At 36.3% G+C, this 22,659-nt stretch overlaps 1 protein-coding gene across 1 annotated transcript; it reads right to left on the bottom strand.

The window, feature by feature from the left end:
• Nucleotides 1-318: 318 nt before the first annotated feature.
• rbm7 (RNA binding motif protein 7) lies at nucleotides 319-12,621 on the bottom strand. Its single transcript, XM_058752410.1, has 5 exons — nucleotides 12,437-12,621; nucleotides 12,095-12,257; nucleotides 11,508-11,595; nucleotides 8,028-8,121; nucleotides 319-1,258 (listed from the first exon to the last, which is right to left on the bottom strand). The coding sequence occupies exons 1-5, from the start codon at nucleotides 12,527-12,529 to the stop codon at nucleotides 923-925; spliced, it is 774 nt and encodes a 257-aa protein (XP_058608393.1). The 5' UTR covers nucleotides 12,530-12,621; the 3' UTR covers nucleotides 319-922.
• Between the last annotated feature and the right edge of the window lie 10,038 nt (nucleotides 12,622-22,659).

Raw genomic sequence — 22,659 nt, 5'->3', positions numbered from 1 at the left:
TACACTTAAGACTGGTTTTGTCTTCCAGGGTCACAATTATCAAAAGATTTTACTCATTTGCAAATCATTCAATAACTGTCTCACTTTTGCATACTTTACCCTACATTTTCTTTATTGAAATATATTATTACGCCTGTATTAGAATCTGTATATAGGCTTAAGTATACTTATTTACAGAAGCTTTTTTTCACCTATAGACTACTGAAATCCCTGTTAGAGCTTCTTCATGTGTCCTGACCAGTTAAAAAAAGATTTGCTGAATTAAAACAATCAACAGTTTTCACAGAGAGTTGCACAACAAATTCAGACAGAAAGAGATCAGTAAACAGTGATTTTTATGAAATCAAATGTTGCACGTGACAGTAAAAATTGTATATATAACAAAGTATTAAAACTAGCTATTGTTCCAAATTTTCAAAGACTATATTGATGAATTAATAATCAACATTATCCTAATCGCATCCCAAAAGAGGAATGTAGAAAGTAAATAAAATCAGTTAAAAATAAAAATAAAACATTATCAAACATAAGTCACCTGAAAACTACTTTTCATAATGAGAAATCCTGAGAAATTACAAATCTCTAGAAAAAACGAAATCTACCATATTTTGTTCTTTTATGCATTTTGCTGTTGTACAGAAATATATCTCAAAAAGGACATTCTTCAAAATAAAAATTATATAAACATAGGTATCCCCCTGAGATCAAAATATACATTTAAAACAGGCCAGCACACAAAATGGCCAATTTATTACCGATTTTTGACATGAGGTTCAGTTGTACTGCTAACTTTTCTTTTTTTTTTTTAAACAGTTGAGATGCGATCCACGAAATAAAAAATTAAAAATCTAGGAGGATAACAAAAGGTTATTAAAACAGTTGATTAAAAAAAAAAAATGCTTACAGGAGAACTAAAATGCTTTTAAAAGTGTTTCCATCGTCCCTCTCTAGAGTCTCTCCGTCTTTCAGGAGGGTAATTTCTGTTGTGTCCTCCACTGCGATCATCATGGTGATAGAAGTCACTTCGCTGGCCGTCACGCCGATGCCGGTCATAGCTGTTCCCGCTGTTGCCTTGCCTTTGATCTCTGCCATGATGGTTGTTATTGTCCTGGTGAAAGTGGCGATGACCACGCTGGCCGGACCGATCCTCTTGCCACTGATTACTCTCTGCAGGACCGTGCGGTTGCTGCATGCCCTGCTGGAGACCTCCATTGAGCTGGAGCAACTGCTGCATCTGAACCTGCCACATGTTGTTCACCTATTTAACAAAAAAAAAAAAAAAAAAGTGATGTGATTGCTTTAAGTGCTTTAAATTTCTGTAATTTCCACAGTTATTTACTGTATATCACCCAGTGTAATACTGTAAATTCTCTTTACAGTACATAACTGTAATACCCTTTGCATCATGGGAATTTTCTGTGAGGTCAGACGCCACATACAGGACTTACTGTATTTTTTAAAATTGCTGTATACTACTGTAACGGTCTCTTTGGCGCCATTATACTGAGGTCGTTTTATTTTCCTTCATTTGGATTGACGCAATTTGCCCTACACCGTGTCTACAACGCCGCAACAGCTTGGGACTGACTATTGGATGTGTTACATCGCTTGTAATGATTGGAAAATCCGTTTGTACTTCGTGTCAGAAACAGCGCGAACGCTTGGAGTGCATAGCTAGGTTGGACCACACCGGCCGATACCGATTAATCAACCGATAGTTTTCAAAATGGATACTGAAAGGAAGCTAGTGCTTTACTATTTAAAAAAAACAAAAAAAACCCCAGCAACAATACAGAAACATACTTTGTAAGTGAATACAAATATTAATATTATTTACTATAGCAAATTATGAAATAACTTTAATGATCAATAATGTTAAAAGAAGAAACTTTAAAATGTAAAAATATAGCCTATTAGTAGCTAAGTGAATGTTGAAATGAAAACACTAACAAGGAACAATACTTCTACAGTTTTCATTAATGCTACGAATAGACTTTTATTGTTAAATGTTACCATTTAATTTCAACAGTCATGCTTAAAGATGGCCATGTTTAAATATCTACACAAGGCCATAGCATTAAAATTACATACATATGGATATTGTATGTGTACTCGCACACTTTATTTGCTTCTATTTTTTAACACTTGATAATTATCTAATCAAAAAAAAAAAAAAAAAGAACTCAGAGGTATCACACACACCAGACGCTTTGCGTTCAAATCAAGTGGCGGTCTAAAACAATTTATTTAAATCACCAAACGGACATAAGTTTGCTTCAAGAATGAACAATGTGGCATAAATGAGTTTGAAGTTCGGGGTTTAAAAAAAACAGAGCAAGTGGAAAGAGAACGCGCGATCTATTACAGCTCTCTATATGAAGCATACAGACTTTATTAGAGCCACAGAAAGACAAACGTTTTGCTGAAAAATGCACAATCCATAATTTATAGCCTAGGGTGAAGTCATTATATACATTCACAACGATTTGGGACAAATATAATGTAATTTAATAGAAAACTATGTGAATGGGGCTCTGTTCCGCGGCAGGCTTTTCTGTCGGCTGTATTTAAATACAAGTCTGGAGTTTCCTGCTCTGTGCAGTGCGCAGTGTCACGTGTCAAAATAAACAACAGGTGCTGTCAGTGATTTCCGCCTCTAGAGGCCGCTCTCGTACTGTATGCCAGCGGACCCTTCTCAGCCATTCCGGCAACGGTTGCAAACCGGAAAACTATCGGCATGGATTTTTGCCGATAACCGATAGTTGTGGCAATCAACTATCGGTGCCGATTAATCGGCAAAACCGATGAATCGGTCGACCTCTAATATTCATTCATTACACACAGACTGATATATTTCAAATGTTTATCTCTTTTAATTTTGATGATTAGAGCTTACAGCTCATGAAAGTCAAAAATCAGTATCTCAAAATATTAGAATATTTACATTTGAGTTTGAATAAATGACCATCCCTACAGTATAAATTCTGGGTATCTCTTGTTCTTTGAAACCACAATAATGGGGAAGACTGCTGACTTGGCAATGATCCAGAAGACGAACATTGACACCCTCCACAAAGAGGGCAAGTCACAGAAGGTCATTACTGAAAGGTGTGGCTGTTTACAGAGTGCTGTATCAAAGCATATTAAAGCTTTGAAGTCCAGTGTGAAGTTTCCACAGTCAGTGATGATTTGGGCTGCCATGTCATCTGCTGGTGTTGGTCCACTGCGTTTTCTGAAGTCCACAGTCAACGCAGCCATCTACCAGGAAATTTTAGAGCACTTCATGCTTCCTTCTGTTGGCAAGCTTTATGGAGATGCTGATTTCATTTTCCAGCAGGACTTGGCACCTGCCCACACTGCCAAAGGTACCAAAAGCTGGTTCAATGACCATAGTGTTACTGTCCTTGATTGTCCAGCAAACTCGCCTGACCTGAACCCTATAGAGAATCTGTGGGGTATTGTCAAGAGGAAGATGAGAGACATCAGACGCAACAATGCAGATGAGCTGAAGGCCACTATCAGAGCAACCTGGGCTCTCATAACACCTGAGCAGTGCCACAGATATTCTAATTATATGACCAGCACCTGTATATAATGGGTTCTATATTGCTTTTTTATCGAGTCGTGCCTCACCGCGCCACTCACATCCGAGGAAGACACGGAAGCAGCGGGGCAGCGCCGCGAGGTTTTGCCGGGGATGAACCAGCGAGAGTGGGAGAGCTCCGGAGAACATCTACGCTGTTGTCGATGCACTTTACGAGAGAATAAGACCAGCAAGCAAGGTAAAAATACATGTACGTTTGTCTGAGTGTTTGTGTCAGAATTTTGCACACCAGTTTAACCCATAGTAATATTTACTCATCAACATGGCGGTTACAGAAATTTACCATGGTAAACTGTGCTGTCGTTTCAAACGACTTTTGTCAACTTATTGAATTAAGTTACCTAATTAAAATTATTTTTAACGAGCAACGCTTATCTTGTATTAACATTAAGTTAACTAATGTGAAATTTAGTTCAGGTGTTAGTAGTTAATGTTGGTCAGTACCCTGAGAAAATAAAATCCTATGTTAGCTAGGTTAAACAAGTTATGGCTAGCTGCCTTTCTAGTTTTAGAATTAGTTTGTTATAGTTTTTAATGGAATTTAAGATTAACTGCATTTTTTTGTATTTGTGTTTTAAAGGCAACTGCAATAAAGCATCAAGAAAGACATGAGCAGGACAGCCACCCTGAGACTGATAATTCATGGTAAGAGAACAACTATGGTTTTGAGAGGTTTGTGTATTCTATATGAGGTTTGCCTTTTAAAAGTGTGTTATTTCTTCTACTTGTTTTTCAGAAAAGACATTTCTGTCAAAGTAGATGGTGAGCAAAGATGGTGGCCACGTTTTGGAGCAGCACCTGGGTTTTGCAGATGGCTATGTATTCTTTGCCTGCTTGTCTTTTCCCCCATTATGTTCTGCCTAAAGATTCTTTGTGAGGATGAATCCAGAGGACACAACATAATGCACTGCAAAACATCCTAGGACAGGAGAAATGGTGAAGATGCACTGTTCCAGCATTGGAAGACTGTATTTTTAAGTGTTATACATGCAATAGGGCTGCACGATATATCGTTTCAGCATCGATATCGCGATATGCACATCCGCGATAGTCACATCGCAGGATGTGCGATTTTTAGTATACTGACCGTTATATTTATACTGATCGTTTTCACGACAGCTATCGCATCACGCCACCCCGCAACGCACGGTCTTCACTGGATGCGAAAAAGCGACCGCTGCAAATCCTTTGAACTTTGTGTCAGTACGTCATAAAAAGAATGAGGGATTTACTCGCAAGGATTTGCCGTGTCACGCCGCATCCAGTGTAGACGGCATCACTGATTATAATGGGTTCTATTGTATTTTGTCAGCGCCCTTTGTAGACACGGTGAGAGTCACTCAGATATATGTGAACACTGAATTCCATTCCGTTCCGTGTCTATTTGTGCCTGAAATGACACATACGCGCGAAACTGTCTCAACTGTCAAAATGCATGTCTCTGCAAGTATCCTTGTAAACACAGTTGCTTATGGCTTAGGTGAAGGTAAAAAATTTATAAAGAAAATGGATAGTATAGGCTCACAGCAGTTTAATGTTCCTAAGGCTTTCAGTGTCATGAATGTTAGTCAAACAGCAAAACACAGAGAAAAATCACTTTTGTAGCTTTAACAGATTTAATTTATACAGTGTTATTTTACATTTGATTATTCAACCAGTATACCTGAATACTGTTAGACTTACTGGAAAAAATATAAAGCACTGTTTATTTTATATCTTTGTTCTGTTATATTTATCTATGTTTGTAATTTGTTCATTTTTCTATGCTGATTTACTCATCTACAATATTTTTTCTCCAAATAGAGTTTTTTTTTTTTTTTTTCATATCGCAATATATATTGCAGAAATACAAAATATCGCAATGTGAGTTTTTTCCAATATCTTGCAGCCCTAACATGCAATGTTTTAAATAAAGAATTTGATATTTTGCAATTATTGTGTCTGTTTTAATTGAATGCCAGTAGTACCTATGTAGAGTAAAAATAAAATGAATTCTATGTAAAAAATTATAAAATCTATGAATGAAATACAGTAGTATACTGATAAATCAAATACAGTTTGCTACTGTAAATTGTAATTACAGTAACTTACTGGCAACACAAGTTACTGTAAAAACCCTTTGAAATGTCTAACAGTGCATATTTTAGAAATGACACTGAGCATTTTTAAATAAAATAAAAATTAGATTTGTTATTGCCGATAACAAAAATATTGGATTTTTATTTGAATCATTTGTGTTATTTTTTGTTATTGTTATTTGATTATCATCATTGGCATCAGCGTGACAGCCAGCGAGGGGACTTCTATCAGTGGAGGACACAACAGAAATTACCCTCCTATTCTATCGGTTTTCTTTTTATTATATAATAAAAAAAAAAATAAATAAATAAATAAAAACCTTGCTACGTGTACTGCGTTAAGCTAACTGAGATTTGTTATTGCACTTGCATATCATTGCGCTTTTGTTGATTTTGATTGCTTTCATTGTCCTCATTTGTAAGTCCCTTTGGATAAAAGTGTCTGCTAAACGACTAAATGTAAATACGTTTTTCTTTTTCAGAACATATTTGGAGAAATGTAGCATTCCATCACTTGCTCGCCATTGGATCCTTTGCAGTGAATGGGTGCATCAGAATGCAAGGCCAAACAGCTAATAAAAACATCACAATCCACATCACTCCAGTCTTGTGCAGCGAAAAGCTGCATGTTCGTAAGAAACAGATCCATAAAGATGTTTTTAAATTTAAAATAGGGCTGGTAATTTAATACGTTAATTTGATTAATTGCGGTGAAAAATAACACGTTAAAATTAACACATTTAACACACTTGCCCTGCCCCAGACCTACGTCGGTCATCTAACATTTCATACAGTTCATGGATGACAAAGATGAGGCAGGACAACTCACTATGTGATGGAGCCTAGAGAACCTAGTAAGAATGTCCCTAAAATTCAAGATATGTGGCAAAATGCCCCAGTTTGAGTTTTTGTCTCATATTTACATCATATAGTTAAGCAATATCACACGAGCAATAGGCCAAGTGCAATGTCACATGAGTGCTAATGTGATAGTGATCTTATACAACAGTCCAGTAAGAAAGAAGTTTATATAGTGTGTTATTTTAGACACGATGTTGTCCGTTTTTCTCAATTTTGCCAATCAAAATATAAAGACAAAGCAGATCTGTTCGTCTCCGAGAAACACGCAGCAGCATTTCATTTCTTAATGCACGTTTTGAATGAATTGGGTGAAAACATTTGGCGCGTTGAACCATTGGCCGTAGGCGCGTTGGATTTGAAGTGGCGCTGCATGGACCGATCGGTGTATGACAAAGGACCGCGAGAGCGATTCAAAAGCATAAGGAGCCATCTGCTCTCTACAGCTCTTGCGGTATTTTGATGTCACACACCGATCAATCTGATGGTGATGATGTGCTTCGAGTTGAACAAGCCTAATGATTCAATGAACCATACATAAAGAACCATTTACTTCACCCCTGAATGAATCAGCCATTTGAAAAAAATCAAATGAATGAAAAAAAGACTCGATGACATAATCATTAAGACATTTACCACCACCTACTGGCAGTTTATTTAGCCATTCTTTATTTAGAGTATCATTTCATTAAAGAAATAATTTCATATTTCCATAGCTATAATAAAGTGAATAAAATAAGTTAAAGGTTATAGTTCACCCACCCAAAAATGACAATTGTGTCATTTATTCACCCTCGTGGTCTAAAAGAATACATGTACTAAATTACATCAAACAAAATATTTCTTGCTGAAGCTACTTTTTGTAATGTCTGTTTGATTCCTTACACAACAATGACTTTAAATTATCTTTTGTGAGTAATTTCTCAGCCAAACTTGATGTGCAATTAATTTTGTGATTAATCAGATTAATTAAATTGTCACATCATGCAATTAGATTAAATTTTAATCGCTTACCAGCCCTAATTTAAACCATTGTAAACTGTGTTTGATCTGTGCATATTTCTCGCCTGATTCAGATAAGATGAATTTTCCACTGGAGAAAGCAATACTACAGATAGATGACTTGTATTTTGTGTGGAGTTAAAAATATCTTTATGGATTGGTTTCTTACTTTTTGTCTTTTCACAAGACTTAATGGACTGAAGTGGTGCAGACTACTTGTGGATTATTGTGATGTTTTTATCAGCTGTTTGGACTCATTCTGACGGCACCCATTCACTGCAGAGGATCCATTGGTGAACAAGTGATGGAATGCTACATTTCTGAGAGTGAGTACAGTTTCAGCAAATTTTATTTATTTAGTTTTTTAAACTTCCTTTAAATGTCCATCAGCAATAAAATTTACATCTGGTATGGCATTACTTAACATAGAATTATGAATGTAGAAGTCTGAATATGAGCAGAAGTGTTAGAAGAGGTGTTCTCACCATTGCCTGTCTCTGCAGAGTGTCAGGTGAAGAGAAAGATCTTTGTAAATGCTGTGGAGGGGAGTAGGACGGAGAGCCCATCTGCTCAGGGGTTCTGCCAGAACAGAAAATTACATAAGTTCAGGTTCAAGTCCCTAGAACAAAGACCGTACACTAACTGTTTAAAAGGTTGGTGTAAGACCTTTTTTTATTTTCTTTCTTTTTTTAAATTTATTTATTTGAAAGAAATTAATACTTTTCTTCGGCAAGGACTAGGCTGACCATACATACGTCATCTTTTTCCTAGACATGTCCTGGCCGAGACTCCTAAATTACCACAGCAATTATGCATTTAAGGAAAAGTTCACCCAAAAATGAAAACCTCACCTTCATGTCATTCCAAACCTGTATAAATTTATTTCTCATTTTGAACAAAAAATAAGATATTTTGAAGAATTTAAGAACTGAACAGTTGTTGGTCCCCACTGACTTCCATAGTAGGGAAAGAAATACCATGGAACTTAATGGGGACCATCAACTGTTTGATTGCCAGCACTCTTCTATGATATCTTCTATGTTCAACATAAGAAAGAAACTCATACAAGTTTGGAATGACATGAGGTGAGTAAATGACGAAAATGTCCATTTTTGGGTGAAATTTTCCTTTTAATTGATCGAAAGTGGTAGTAAAGACATTGTTATTTTTTTAAAATTTTTAAATTGAATTCTGTTTTTAATAAATGCTGTTAATTGTATTCTCTATTAATCAAGAATCCTGAAAAAAATAATAATAATGAAATGTTTTTTCTTCAATATTTAGCAGCACAACTGTTTTCAACATTAACAATAAAATCAGCATATTAAAATATGAAGGATCACGTGACACTGAAGACTGGAGTAATGATGATGAAAATGTAGTTTTCCATCACAGGAATAAATTACATTTTAAAATATGTTCAAACAGAAAATTGTTATACGTTATATGACCTTAATGTGTATTAGTCACCCCTCTCTTCCTTCACTGCTTATATCTCCACTGCTAAAAGGACATACCATCATAAAATTAACAATTAGTCTAACTCTCGCATGCTCTTTAAAACATTTTCCTCCCTCCTTTGTCCTCCTTCTCCCCCTCCTTCATCAACTCTAACAGCTGACGACTTTACCACGTTCTTCATTAATAAAATTAAAACTATCAGTGCACAATTTTCCACACCACAATCTTTCAAGCAGATCTTACCAGCAAACATACACTCGTTCACATCCTTCTCTTCACTCTGTGGCACAAATCTCCAAACACATCCTTTCTAATCATCCTACTACTTGTCCGCTTGATCCTATTCCATCTCGTCTCCTTCAAGCCATTTCTCCTGCAGTTGTACCTGCACTCACTCACATCATTAACATCCCTTCACACTGGTGTTTTCCCCTCAGCATTTAGACAGGCTCGTATAACCCCACTACTTAAGAAACCCACCCTTAGCCCATCTCTTTTAGAGAACTACAGACCTTCCCTTCTTCCTTTCATTGTTAAAACACTTGAACAAGCTGTGTTCAACCAAGTCTCTCCCTTTCTCACACAGAACAACCTCCTTGACAGCAACCAGTCTGGTTTCAGAAGTGGACATTCAACCGAGACTGCCTTGCTCTCAGTTGTTGAAGCCCTAAGACTGGCAAGAGCAGATTCCAAATCTTCAATACTTGTCTTGTTGGATCTGTCCACTGCTTTTGACACGGTGAACCACCAGCCTGTCAACCCTATTGGGAAAGGGCATCTCAGGAACCGCACTCCAGTGCTTTGAGTCTTAGCTCTCAGATAGGTCCTTCAAGGTATCTTGGAGAGGTGAGGTGTCCAAGTCACAACATCTAGCTACTGGGGTGCCTCTGGGCTCAGTTCTTGGACCACTTCTTTTCTCTGTCTACATGGCATCACTAGGTTCTGTCACTCAGAAACATGGCTTTTCATATCACTGCTATGCTGATGACACTCAACTCTACCTCTCATTCCATCCTGATGACCCGACGATAGCTGCTCGCATCTCAGCATGTCTAACAGACATTTCTTGCTGGACGAAGGACCATCACCTTCAACTCAACCTTGCCAAGACAAAAGTGCTTGTGGTTCCATCAAACACATCGTTTCATCACAATTTCACCATCCAGTTAGGCACATCAAGCATAACTCCTTAAAAAACAACTCCAAGGTTTCTGACTATGATTGATGATCAGCTGACTTTCAGTCCTGCAGATTTGCTTTATTAAACATCAAGAAAATCGGGTCCTTTCTTTCGGGAACATGCTTCACAACTCCTTGTTCCATCTCTTGTTCTGTCCAGGCTAGACTATTGTAATGCTCTCTTGGCAGGTCTTCCAGCCAGTTCTATCAAACCTTTACAATTAGTCCAGAACGTGGCAGCAATATTCATTTTTAATGAGCTGAAAAGAACCCATGTCACACCTCTGTTTATCAGTTAGCAATGGCTACCAATAGCTGCTCGCACCACCACCGGCTCTGCACCCCTTTACCTAAATTCATTACTTCAGACTTGTGTGCCTCTAGAAGCTTGCGTTCTGCAAATGAACGTCGCTTTATTGTGCCATCCCAAAGAGGCACAAAATCACTTTCATGGACTTTTAAATTAAATGTTCCCTGCTGGTGGAATGACATGCCCAACTCAATCCGAGCAGCTGAGTCCTTAGCCATCTTCAAGAATCAGCTAAAAACACATCTCTTCCATCTTTATTTGACCCTCTAACTCTAGCTCTCTCTATTCTAATTCTATTCTTTAAAAAAAAAAAAAACCTTGTCCCTTTTAGACTTGCACTCTACTCATTTACTAACTGCTTGTTTTCTTAAAAATAAATAAATAGAATACAAAAAGATTGGAGAAGCTTCTATTTATTTATTTTCTTTCTATTTATTATACAATTAACAAAAGCAAAAAAAGTCCTAACACTAGCTTCCTCTATTCAATCCGTTTTCATATATATAAAACCTTGCTACGTGTACTGCGTTAAGCTAACTGAGACTTGTTATAGCACTTGCATATCATTGCTCTTATGTTGATTTTGATTGCTTCCATTGTCCTCATTTGCAGGCCGATTTGGATAAAAGTGTCTGCTAAATGTAAATGTAACATTTCACAATATTGCTAGTTTTAATGTATTTTTAATTAAATAAATGCAGCCTCTGTGAGCAGTAGAGACTTATTTAAAATATTTGAAATCTTTCTCAAAAATATTTCGATTGGTAGTGTATATAATCATTCTGCACAACCCTAATATTATACACTTGATAAATTATTCCCCTAAACATTTTTGATGAACTTAAAACAGTAAATGACTGATGTAGTCATGAAATCAGAAACCCTCCACTTGATGAAATGCGATCACAGGACACACATTTGAGATACAAGTAAATGCAAGGTGTAAACAGGATCGCTTGAAACAGAGCAGGTGCAAACATAAGCACTAAATCACTGCATTTAAATCAAAGGTTACCTTCCACCACGGTGACCTGGTGTGTTTGCTGGACTGGGGTTTTGGGAGTTTGCTGGACTTTTGCCTTCCTGATTGATATGACTGCTGCCTGTTAAAAACAAAACAGATTGAGATGACCATTAATCTGGTTCTTACACTGCTGGACTGAAAATACATTTTCTTTTTAGAAACTCAATTTTTTAAAGTCAATGTGACACCCTCTTTAAAACTTTAAAGATTCCGTAATGATGCATTGCTTCAGAATTGCAGAAAGTTGTTTCAGTGGGAGAGCAAGTTACACATTAAAGACTAGTTTTCTACTTTTTAAAAAAAAAAATAATTTGCACACATTAATCACTCACCAAATGACCAGAATCATGCAAGTCAATGGAATCAAATTAAGTCTGCGTACAATTCCAGCACAACCTTAATTGTATTTCCTCTACCACTGTTTTCTAACATGACATTCTTAAAGATCACTGTGGAAATTTTCCTAACTCATGAAATGTGTGTTGAAATGATAAACCGTAATCGCTAATGAACACAAAATAAAGCAAGAAAGAAAGAAGAAGAAAAAAAAAAAAAAAAAAAAAAAAGGAAATTCCTACCGGCTCTGAACTGTATGTTGAGCTGCCGTCCATAGAGACGGATTCCATTCAGCAAGTTTAAGGCGTAGGGCACAGACACTTCATGTCTGAAGTTTACAAATGCAAAATGTTTTGATTTTCCATCATTGTCTTTAGGGATTTTGACTTTGATCAGCGGCCCAGCCTATTGGGAAGGGAAATACACGTGAGACTTCTGATTAATGTTACTTAAAGCCAAGACACTACAGGCAAAACCTCTTCTGCATCTGCTGCTTTCAATTAGATCGTTTGCAAATGGACTAAAACCAAAACAGCAGTGCCCATTAGCATTAGCAGGCTAATCAATGACGCTAAAGCACTCACCTGTAAAAACAGCTCAAATATAACTTCTTCTGTTACTTGAGGGTCCAGGTTCCCGACAAACAGAGTCCGGTCAGCCTCATCGGCTATGCCCATTTTGCAAAATATTGATAGTCCAGCGGGTTGAAAGCGTTAACTCTGTTAGCTTGCATTTATGACCAACCCATCTGTCTTTAAAACGCGTTTGCCGTGTGTGAGCATTAACTGTCGTGATGAAGAGTCGCTTCACGACACATGCTTACAGTTCCAGTAATGGCCACAGGGAGGCGCCATTTCACCGTTTAAGAAATCAAATTTACAAGTCAAGCTGTCCATAAGTTTTGTACTGTTTAAATTGTATTACTGCTAGTGCTGTGCCTGTCAAAACCTCAGAGATAAGGTCAATACACACAACGTAGTTCCTAAGAGTGAAAAATGATCCCATCAGACACACAACCCACCATTAGTGAAAAACAATGTAATGAAAAACTATATCCAACCAGATGCTCTCAGTTTTACTGTGTGCTTGAATTAGATTAATGTAAAATGTAACGATTTTTTGTAACACCTTTAAAGCACAGAAAGAAAGCTGCACTTGGAGATGTTATTGGGATGAAGTTGTAGAGATAGCAGTCACAGATAAAGAAGAGGGTTTAGGTTAGGTATTGTTAGGTTATTTTTCATTGCTGCATGCTCGACTCATTCAAGTCTAATAATAATAATAATAATAATAATAAAAGATCTGGGGGTTTTAGCCTTCAACATGTTTTATTTAAGATAAAGTACAGCATGAAGTTTACAGTATAACTAAGTACTGGCATGAAATCTAGTTCCATGATGTGCTCTGATCGCTCATGAAAAGTGGCCCTGAAAAGTATAAAACGTGAGCTCAATATAATAAGCTGAAATTCCTTAGTTAAATGTTAATATTTTCAAACACTGGGTCATGCAATATTCGCCAATAAGTCACTTCATGTTATTGAATGTATTGCAGGCTTAAATATTTTTATGCAAAAATTAATTGCGAACCATACTAAAAGCATATTAGGCTATAGGTATGTACAGTGGAATGCAGAAATTTGTGAACCCCTTGCAGAATCTGAAAATGTGAATAATTTTCACAAAATAAGAGAGATCATACAAAATGCATGTTATTTTTTATTTAGTACTGTCCAGAGTAAGATATTTTACATAAAAGATGTTTACATTTAGTCCACAAGACAAAAAAAAAAAAAAAAATAGCTGAAATTGTTTAAAGTAATTTAAACGGTAACACTTTACAATAAGCTGTCATTTGTTAGCATTAGTTAATGTATTAACTAACATGAACAAGCAATGAACAATACATTTATTACACTATTTATTAAACTTTGTTAATGTTAGTTAATGAAAATACAGTTGTTCATTGTTTATTCATGTTAGTTCACAGAGCATTAACTAATGTTAACAAACACAACTTATGATTTTAATAATGCATTAGTAAATGCTGAAATTAACATTAACTAAGATTAATAAATGCTGTAGAAGTATTGTTCATTCTTAGTTCAAGTTTACTAATGTTGTTAACTAATGAACCTTATTGTAAAGTGTTACCCTTTAAACTATTAAAAAAGGTTGAAACATTCACTGATGCTCCAGAAGGAAACACGATGCATTAAGAGCCGGGGGGTGAAAACTTTTTGAATTTGAAGATCATGGTAAATTGTACTTAATTTGTCTTCAGGGAAATATGCAAGTATCTTCTGTTGCTTCCTAAGGGCAGTACTAAATGGAAAAAAATATATACATTTCAACAAAATGAGAAAAATTTGGACGACATCATCCTGTTCAAAAGTTTTCACCCCCCTGCTCTTAATGCATCGTATTTCCTTCTGGAGCATCAATGAATATTTGAACCTTTTTTAATAGTTGTGTTTGAGTCCCTCAGTTGTCCTCAGTGTGAAAAGATGGATCTCAAAATCATACAGTCACTGCTGGAAAGGGTTCAAATATGCAAAAGATGCTGGAGAACTGAAGAATCTGCAGGACATGGAGGATCTTTCTGAAGAACAGTGCTCAGTTTAATGGTTCAGAACAAACAAGGGACTCTTGAACACCCATCACAAAACAAAAAACAGTGGTGGATCATCCGGGTAACCACACACAGTATTAAGAACCAAGGGTTCACAAACTTTTGAATGGGGTTATGTTTAATAATATTTTAATTTAAAAAAAAAAAAAAAACTTTTTTTTTTGTCTCGTGGACTAAATGTAAACATATTTTATATAAAACATCTTACTCAGGACAGTACTAAGTACTAAAAAAATATGCATTTTATATGATTTCTCTTATTTTGTTAAAATTATTCAAATTTTCAAAGATTCTGCAAGGGGTTCCCAAACTTTCGCATGCCACTGTATGTATACATATATACTTTTAATTTTTTAAGAAGTACATTCATTGTGACATACATATGTCTAGTCATAGAAAGACTAGAGCAATTAAATTTAATATACATTAAATCCAAGCAATCTAGTGATCTATTGATTTATTTTAATTGATCTAATTTAAAGGGATAAATCATTATATCTATGTTAGTGCTATTTGATACCCCTGTCACACCTCTTATTTACATTGAAATAATAGCGAACTGTTGCTTTAATAATGTGATCGAGAGGAAGTGACATCATTGTCTTCAGAGGAGCCATTTTCAAAGTTGGTAAGCTGACATAACATGTATCATTTTTTATTTTATTTTTTTCCATGCTTGAAAAGATTAGTTCACCCCATCACATAAGAACAGAATCTGTTTATTTATTTTTTATTTATTTATTTATTTATTTTTTGTGATAGTTGACACTAAAATGCTAATGCGTTAAGGTCACAAGCTTGATATGAACATGAAGACCAGCAGCCATTCTTTCAATTGTTGAATATATGAATATGACAGTTGTTGATTATGTTACTTATACTTTATCATTTGTCTTGTGCACAAGTGCGATAATATTACTTTATTAGTTGCTTAATTAGTTTTTAGCTGTGATGTTGTGGAAGAGGTATGCTGGGTATGTCTCAACATTGAAAGCCGTTTATTTATTTTTTTTAGTTTTGATCATTTTATTGTCGATGGTGCTATTTCATTTGAATGATATACAGTACTCAAATAATTCCACCATCCAACAGTAGATGGCAATGTTCGCCCTCAGAACTTCACTGACGCCCAACACAAACTCCAAAAGCATAAAGAATACTTCTATTGAATTCCTGTTGAGCCAAGGTGTGTTATACAAATCTCTGACAGAAAAACAAAAAGAGAGAGTGTGTGAGAGAGAGAGAGAGAGAGAAGAGTGATACTAGAAAGAAAGAAGCTCTCTGTAGTTTCTTCTCTGACTGTTGTTCCTCAGTCAGATTCTCAGTATGGCCGGTGCTGTGGGCTCCACAGAGGCAGCACATCACAGGGGAGCGCTGAATTTCCTCTGCCTTAGTCACGACTCACGACTTGGATGGAAAGCGAATTATTCCCTCAGCAACCCTGTCACACATCGCTGTAGTGCACTAAAATTAAAAGTGTTGGCATTGTACTCTTACAAGTGCCCGTGTTGGCCTTTGGTGAGGCAGAATAAATGCCAGCCAGTATATTTAACTGAGGCGTTGTGAACTGTCTTGTTGCAACATGTCAGCATGCTGCCAATTAGCATAATACCTTAGTTTTCAGTCAATTAGAAATGCACCTTATTTTAGTCTTATTTTATTCCTCATAGTTGATATTGTAATGGAATTACACTGGGTTTGTATACTGGGGTCTACAATTAATGATGGAGTTTATGGAACAGTCTAAACAATGTATAAATAAATAAATAAAAAAAAAAAAAAATATATATATATATATATATATATATATAATTTTTTTTTTTAGTGTAATAAATAACATGTAATGCACAATACTACAGTGAATAGAAAAAGTATGTCACAGATTTGTAATATTATTTTTTCACAGTATAAATTGGGCCTTTATACATAAAAATATATAGCTGCTATTTAAATTTTAGGATGGGGGTCCCTCATATGATGAAATTTGGGGTCCGTGGCATCTGAAAGAATGAAAAGCCCTGCTGGAGTAATTAAAATCTCCATAAGCATCATGGTGAGTCGATCAGTGGAGTAAAATATCAGATAATTCTATATTTTTTTAATGACAGGACAAGGTTAGCTCAGGCTGTAAAATGTCAAGTGGTGCGATTCCCCCAAAACATGGTATTTATATAGTGATGATATTTAATATATTCATAAAATTAACAATGACAGTAAAAAAAAAATAAAAATAAATAAGATTAGAGTGGTTTTCTTTTTTCTCTCTTTGTCTTTATGGTCACACCACATGACAATATGATAATCATTTGTTTCCCTTGTAATCATCATATACATTTCAGTTTTTCTTGAAAATGGTAGACTATAGAAGTTGTTCAAAACCATATGAAATGAACACGAATACAAAGAGTACATTTCTAAGAATCTGGCATGTTTTAAACTAGCTTCTTAAAATATTGTTTTCCCTTTTTTTATTGCGAACACTCTTGTTTGTCATCCACTCAGATGCTAAAGTACGTGAGCACAGAATAGTTCTAGTTTGTTTATATTAAGAGGCCACTTAAGCGTATTGAATTCCTGATTAAAATGTGTCCAAGGCAGCCCTAGGCGCACTGAAATGTCAACTGTTACACTTAACATGATTAAGACATGCACTCTGGCATCCGTGTCTCTATCATATTAGAGTGTTTGTAGCCAGCCAGCGTTATTTTAGCCAAATGTGACATGAGGGTTTATTGCTCTGAGCGAGGTTGGACACCAAAACGAGCTGTGGAGATTCCCAGATCTAGGCCATCAGCTACGTCACTTGCCGCATTCACCCTCTTCACTAACCTTGGGGAAAATCACCAGTATCGCCGCGATTATTCGCTGGTGACTTCAACCTCTGTCCCAGTTTCCCTCCTCGTCCTCCTCTGCTCTTCTCTCCAGCACAAATGTCTTTTTGACTCATCATATTCATAATTCATGTGGAATGAAGTGATGTGGGATCATTAAATGCACATGAATATTTGTGGGATGAAACCTTAATCGGGCTGGGCCGCTGGCAATCTTAGCCCGGTTGAATGGCTGTGTCCTGTAAGCCGAGAATGGGCCGTAATGTCTTCATGAGAGACGAACCGAGCTTACGTCCTCTCTGCCCCCCCCTCTTGGGAGAGATCGCTTTTTAAATGCCCCTGAGGTGTCACGGGACGCACAAAGATCAATCTTGCTTAATGCAATGGCCAGGGAATGCATCTGCCCTCTGCTGCAGCGTAAGTGAATGCCTGTAATTATTGATGGATCCGCAGAGTGCATGGATAGGCATGCGCATGTAAGGGATATTAAAAGCAGAGCGATAGGCAGAATGCGGCTCGTGACATGAACATGCAGATGTCTGATAGGAGGCCTCGAATGGAACAGACATCGGGTCTGTCGAAGCTGTGAAATGGCTGCCAGACTGAGATGAAATGTCCTGAAGAGAAGTGAAAATACAAGTGCGCGGACGGAAACACTGATGTCATGTCCTGTTTGCAGCGCATGGGTCATATAGAGGGCCAAAGGCAAAAGGACTGTGTCCTAGAGACAGATTGGAAGAATTCTAGTTATTAAATTTGACTCCGCTTTTTTGTACTTTTGTGAGAAATCGCAGGAGGCGTCACGCTGAAACGTAACGCAAGCAGACGTATAGACTCCCATTTAACGCAACTGATTTCCTCAGACGATGCACTGCTGTAGTGAATTTAAAGGGATAGTTCTGTTATTCTGTGATCATTTAATCATGTCGTGTGACTTACTTTCTCCCACGGCACATGAAAGGATATGTTTCGTTAAGAATATCCTGGTAACTCTTTTCTGTATAGTCAACTGGGGCACCGTATAGTGAGCTGCAGAATAGCACACCATTCAGTATTGAATTGACAATATCTTTTAAGTAAGAGATAATGCACATCCAGCCGGTTGTTATCACAGAATCAGGAACCTGACGCAAAGCAAACACAATGAAGACAAACGGATAAAAACAGTTTCTTGCAAGAGTATAACGCCGACTTTAGTTACCCGGATAAGCCTTGGTTATATAAGACTGTGTGTCATACCTCAGAATGTCGTGAATGACCAATCAGAATCAAATGTTCCTCAGAACCGTGTAACAGATTTAAGAAGTAGAATTACAGTGAACTGAAATTCAAATATCTGTCATTTGTAACTAGAAAGGCAACATATTTCAAACTTAACTTTGAAAGCTTGCTTGAATCCTTGTTTGAAGGCCTTGAAGTTCATTGTAGTTTATATATTTAATAAGTAACTTTTGTAATCCAGGGTGCAAGAGCACTTCATTTTGCAGAATGCATTACCTGTGCTGAATTAATTTGGATTACAATTCAGTAAATTCATCTTCCTGTCATTCCAATTAAAATTCCAGTTCAACTTCCTGTGGGTCAAGTGGGCAATTCAATTCAAATTCACACCTGTGAACTGAAAGCAATTCTGTCACATAAAACTTGCATGAATCTGGACCTCTTTTTACAATACCTTTATGAGTTGTTGTTTTTTCTGCATTTATTTATTTATTTTTGTTTTATTTTAGAGAGAGAATAGCAGGTCCCGGCACCCATAGGTGGAGGGTGAACCAACTCCAGGGTAAGGCTAAAAGCAGCTATTAAAACATCATAAACCCATCTTTTTAGGCAAAAACCAGACATGGGTGCATGTAAGCTAAAAAAAAAAAAAAAAATGTTTAATGGGACTGAATTTGTATTTAACATGATTACAATTTACTAAAACATTAGAAATTGATAATTATATAACTTTTCCTTTCCATTCCGACCCCCGTGAAATATTTGACATGCTAAATATCTAGAGCTGTGGCCGATTCACAATCCTGCTGTGTGAATGAGTTCTGACTGAAAAATACATGGGCGATGACCTACAGCCAATGAGAGAGCAAGATACAGGCAGAGGGAAGTTCGGGGAGGACTTTCTTTTTTTTAAAACCATTAGCAATTTACAAACAATGTGCCTACATGAAGATGAAGAAAGGGCTAGGGTTTTTCCTGTAAATAACATTCTTCTATAAAGGACAGAAGATTTATTGCATTTTTCTTTTTCATCACTTTGAGGGCTTTTATAGGCTATAAGACATAAACTCATTATGAAATGCACAAAACGTTGGTTTCACTTTCAAGTAGGCTACTTAGATATAAAAAAACCTGTCGCCGATCCATTATGCAATGTGAACACAGCAGAGAATTCTACTCCAGATAGTCGTGCAGTGTGAAAACAACGGTGATCCGACGACTTTGAAAATCATGCAGTGTGAACTCGGCATAAGCTCAACAGAATTGTGTGTGTGATCGGTTAAAATGCGCAACACTGTAAAAACGCCTAAAATGAAATACGGTGCAACATGAGCAGTTCTTCATTTAATGCCGTAATCGACACTGTCTATTCATATTCAGTTTGTTAGCAACAGACGTAATAGATTTAATTTGTTTGTGCATGGGCATTTTTGTCCAGTTTAGTGCCATTTTTGCCCCAAATCCCCAAATCTGTTTCTCAAAACTTCTCGCACTTCCATAATTTGAACCACATTGTTTAGAAAATATAGGACGGTCATTAATGTTGTCATGTACAGGTGTTGGAGTAATGACTTCTGCTAAGTAAACGATTTGAGATTCCAATTAATTACAGATTACTATTTTATATATATATATATATATATATATATATATATATATATATATATATATGCCTAACCCTATAAGTCCACTAATAAGAAACTATGCTATTAACCAAAGGTCAAGAGCTGTAGTTCCAAACCGTAGTTTGCGAAAGTTCATTGGAACTTTGGTTTCAAGAAACTGCGAATCTCTGAACTATGTTGGTAGCAATGGAACATGCAAGCATAGTTAGCTAACAATGCTTTTGGGAAATGCATCCTGTTTTTGCAAAGCTGCACAATCTTACAAAGTCTGAGTCATAGAGTGGGGCTTGTGTGAAACTTCCCACATGCTCTATAGATTCCCCCGTTGGATTAAACACTTGTTTGCAATGCGGCATTATTAAATTTCCGTTTGGACTGGAGGCACAATTACTGTTACGCTAGCCACTCTGCTAACACTTGCATCACGCTCGCAAGTATTGCTTGCAGTTCTGTGCAAGCTGGCAAGCAGCTTTTACAAAATCCACACACAAACAGACTCCAGAATGGTATAATCATACCGCATCATTCTGTCTCAGAAGGTGTTTAATTACTTCAATAAGGCCAAATCATTTTGGTTTTGCTAGGAGAGACTGGAGGGCCTTTGTATCATGAATCAAGAGTAAGAAACTTACAATACTCAACTCCATTAGCCTTAATTTACCCACAGGAGAGACTCCTCTCTCTGCTATTGTCCTCTATCTCCTGGTGAGATGATAGCTTTAGCCAGAGGAGCTAGAATCAAGATGCTTCATGGAATGAGAGTCTGGTCGTATTAGCCGTGTGCCTACAGCAGCAATTAACAGAGGGACATTAAGATCAGTGCTATCTCGTCTCCAATCGCCAGCATCTGCTGGATCCCCATTCACACCCTAGATGCATTTTACGCTTCAAATGCTTCAAAGGAGATAATGAGTCCTGTCAAACCTTTATATGAAAGCTCTCGCACCACGTCACCAGAGAGCGATTCAGGTCAAGTGGAATCAGTGAAGGAATCATATTATAGCTACGTGTTTTTTCCAAGAACTTGAGGAAACAAAGGAATGATCCTTATTTAGCATAATCTGAGCAGTCATGGCTGCGCGGTTGAGAGTGAAATTAGACAGAATTTACCCAAAAGAGCAATTTGACACCACAGTGAGTTTAATCTGTAGAATTACCGTGATTCTGACCCAAATCGTCACTACGGATTAAAGTCAATTTGTTTGTCTAAAGTGACACTGGAGCTGGTCTGCATAAAATCAGACTGGAGACGACCAGGATTGGGAATCAATAAGTGCCTGGGACAAAAATATCTCATGGCCCTAATGTCATAGCCTTAAAAGGCGTCTAATAAACAGATGAAGGCCCTACGGGACAATGAGGATATACATTTTCCAACTGTTTCACCTTTTCCTCTCTACTGCAGAGATAAACCAGGAGGTGCAGTAATATATATATATATATATATATATATATATATTCTGAATATTCCCAAAACAATTTTCACCATATCTCATTGGTATTTTTTAATAGCATTCTGTTGAAAAGGACATTTTTTTTATCCTCTTGTGCTGCTAAGGTTAATTTTATAGATAACATTACGTATCCTAAATATATAGAGTAAATTCATATTTTGACTTTTTTTTTTTGCATAATTTTCTGAAACTACTTTAACTAAAAATGATTAATTTTCCATTCATCCATTTATTCCCCCATACAAATATTCTTCTTACAAGTCTTCTTGATATTAATCACATTTATTTGCCATCAATACAGTAAAAAAAGTAATATTGTGAAATACTATTATAATTTAAAATAACTGTTTTCTGTTGGAATATATTTTAAAGTGTAAGTTTATTTTCCTGTGATTGAAAGCTGGATTTTCAGCATCATTACACCAGTCTTCAGTGTCACATGATCCTTCAGCAATCATTCTAATATGCTGATTTGCTGCTCAAGAAACATTTCTGATGAATATTAATGTTGAAAACCAAAAATATTTGTTTACATATTCTTTGATGAATAGAAAGTTCAAAAGGACAGCATTTTTGAAGTGAAAATCCTCAACGTTATCTATGTATGTTCTGTCACGTTTGATCAAATTAATGTATCCTTGTTGAAAAAAGTATTTTAAAAAACAAAATCTTGCTGAACTTTTCAATAGTAGTGTATGTACTTCATTGACACCTATTAGGTGCAAAATAGGTTGAAATAAAATATTTTCACACATTATCATTGTCATAGCTTTAAACAAGCTATAATTCATATTTTTTATGATGAATTTTCATAAATTAAGGTAAAGGTCTGGGTCTTTTGACTCACTCTCGACAGACAGATACACTGTAAAAAGTGAATAGTGCACAAACATGGGTGTTGGTATAGTGTTTTCTTATTCCTATAAATGAGATTTCAGAGCCTTGGTTACAGAAGAGCATCTATGCCTCAGGAGTCAGTGATGAAATGGGCAGAAGACTGAGACCTGCATTTAGCCAAGTAATTATAGCAGAAAGCTATTTGTAT

The sequence above is a fragment of the Onychostoma macrolepis genome, chromosome 18 (genome assembly GCF_012432095.1).
Source record: "Onychostoma macrolepis isolate SWU-2019 chromosome 18, ASM1243209v1, whole genome shotgun sequence".
Taxonomy (NCBI): domain Eukaryota; kingdom Metazoa; phylum Chordata; class Actinopteri; order Cypriniformes; family Cyprinidae; genus Onychostoma; species Onychostoma macrolepis.
Note: the sequence above shows the minus strand (reverse complement) of the source record. Positions and strands in the feature narration are given on the sequence as shown.

Coding starts and splice junctions, on each gene's coding strand:
- rbm7 (XM_058752410.1), bottom strand. CDS start 12,529: ATGGGCATAGCCGATGAGGCTGACCGGACTCTGTTTGTCGGGAACCTG. Junction 8,122..11,507: donor CCAGGTCACCGTGGTGGAAG/GTAACCTTTGAT, acceptor CTGTTCTGGCAG/AACCCCTGAGCAGATGGGCT. Junction 1,259..8,027: donor CTCTGCAGAGACAGGCAATG/GTGAGAACACCT, acceptor TTTGTTAAATAG/GTGAACAACATGTGGCAGGT.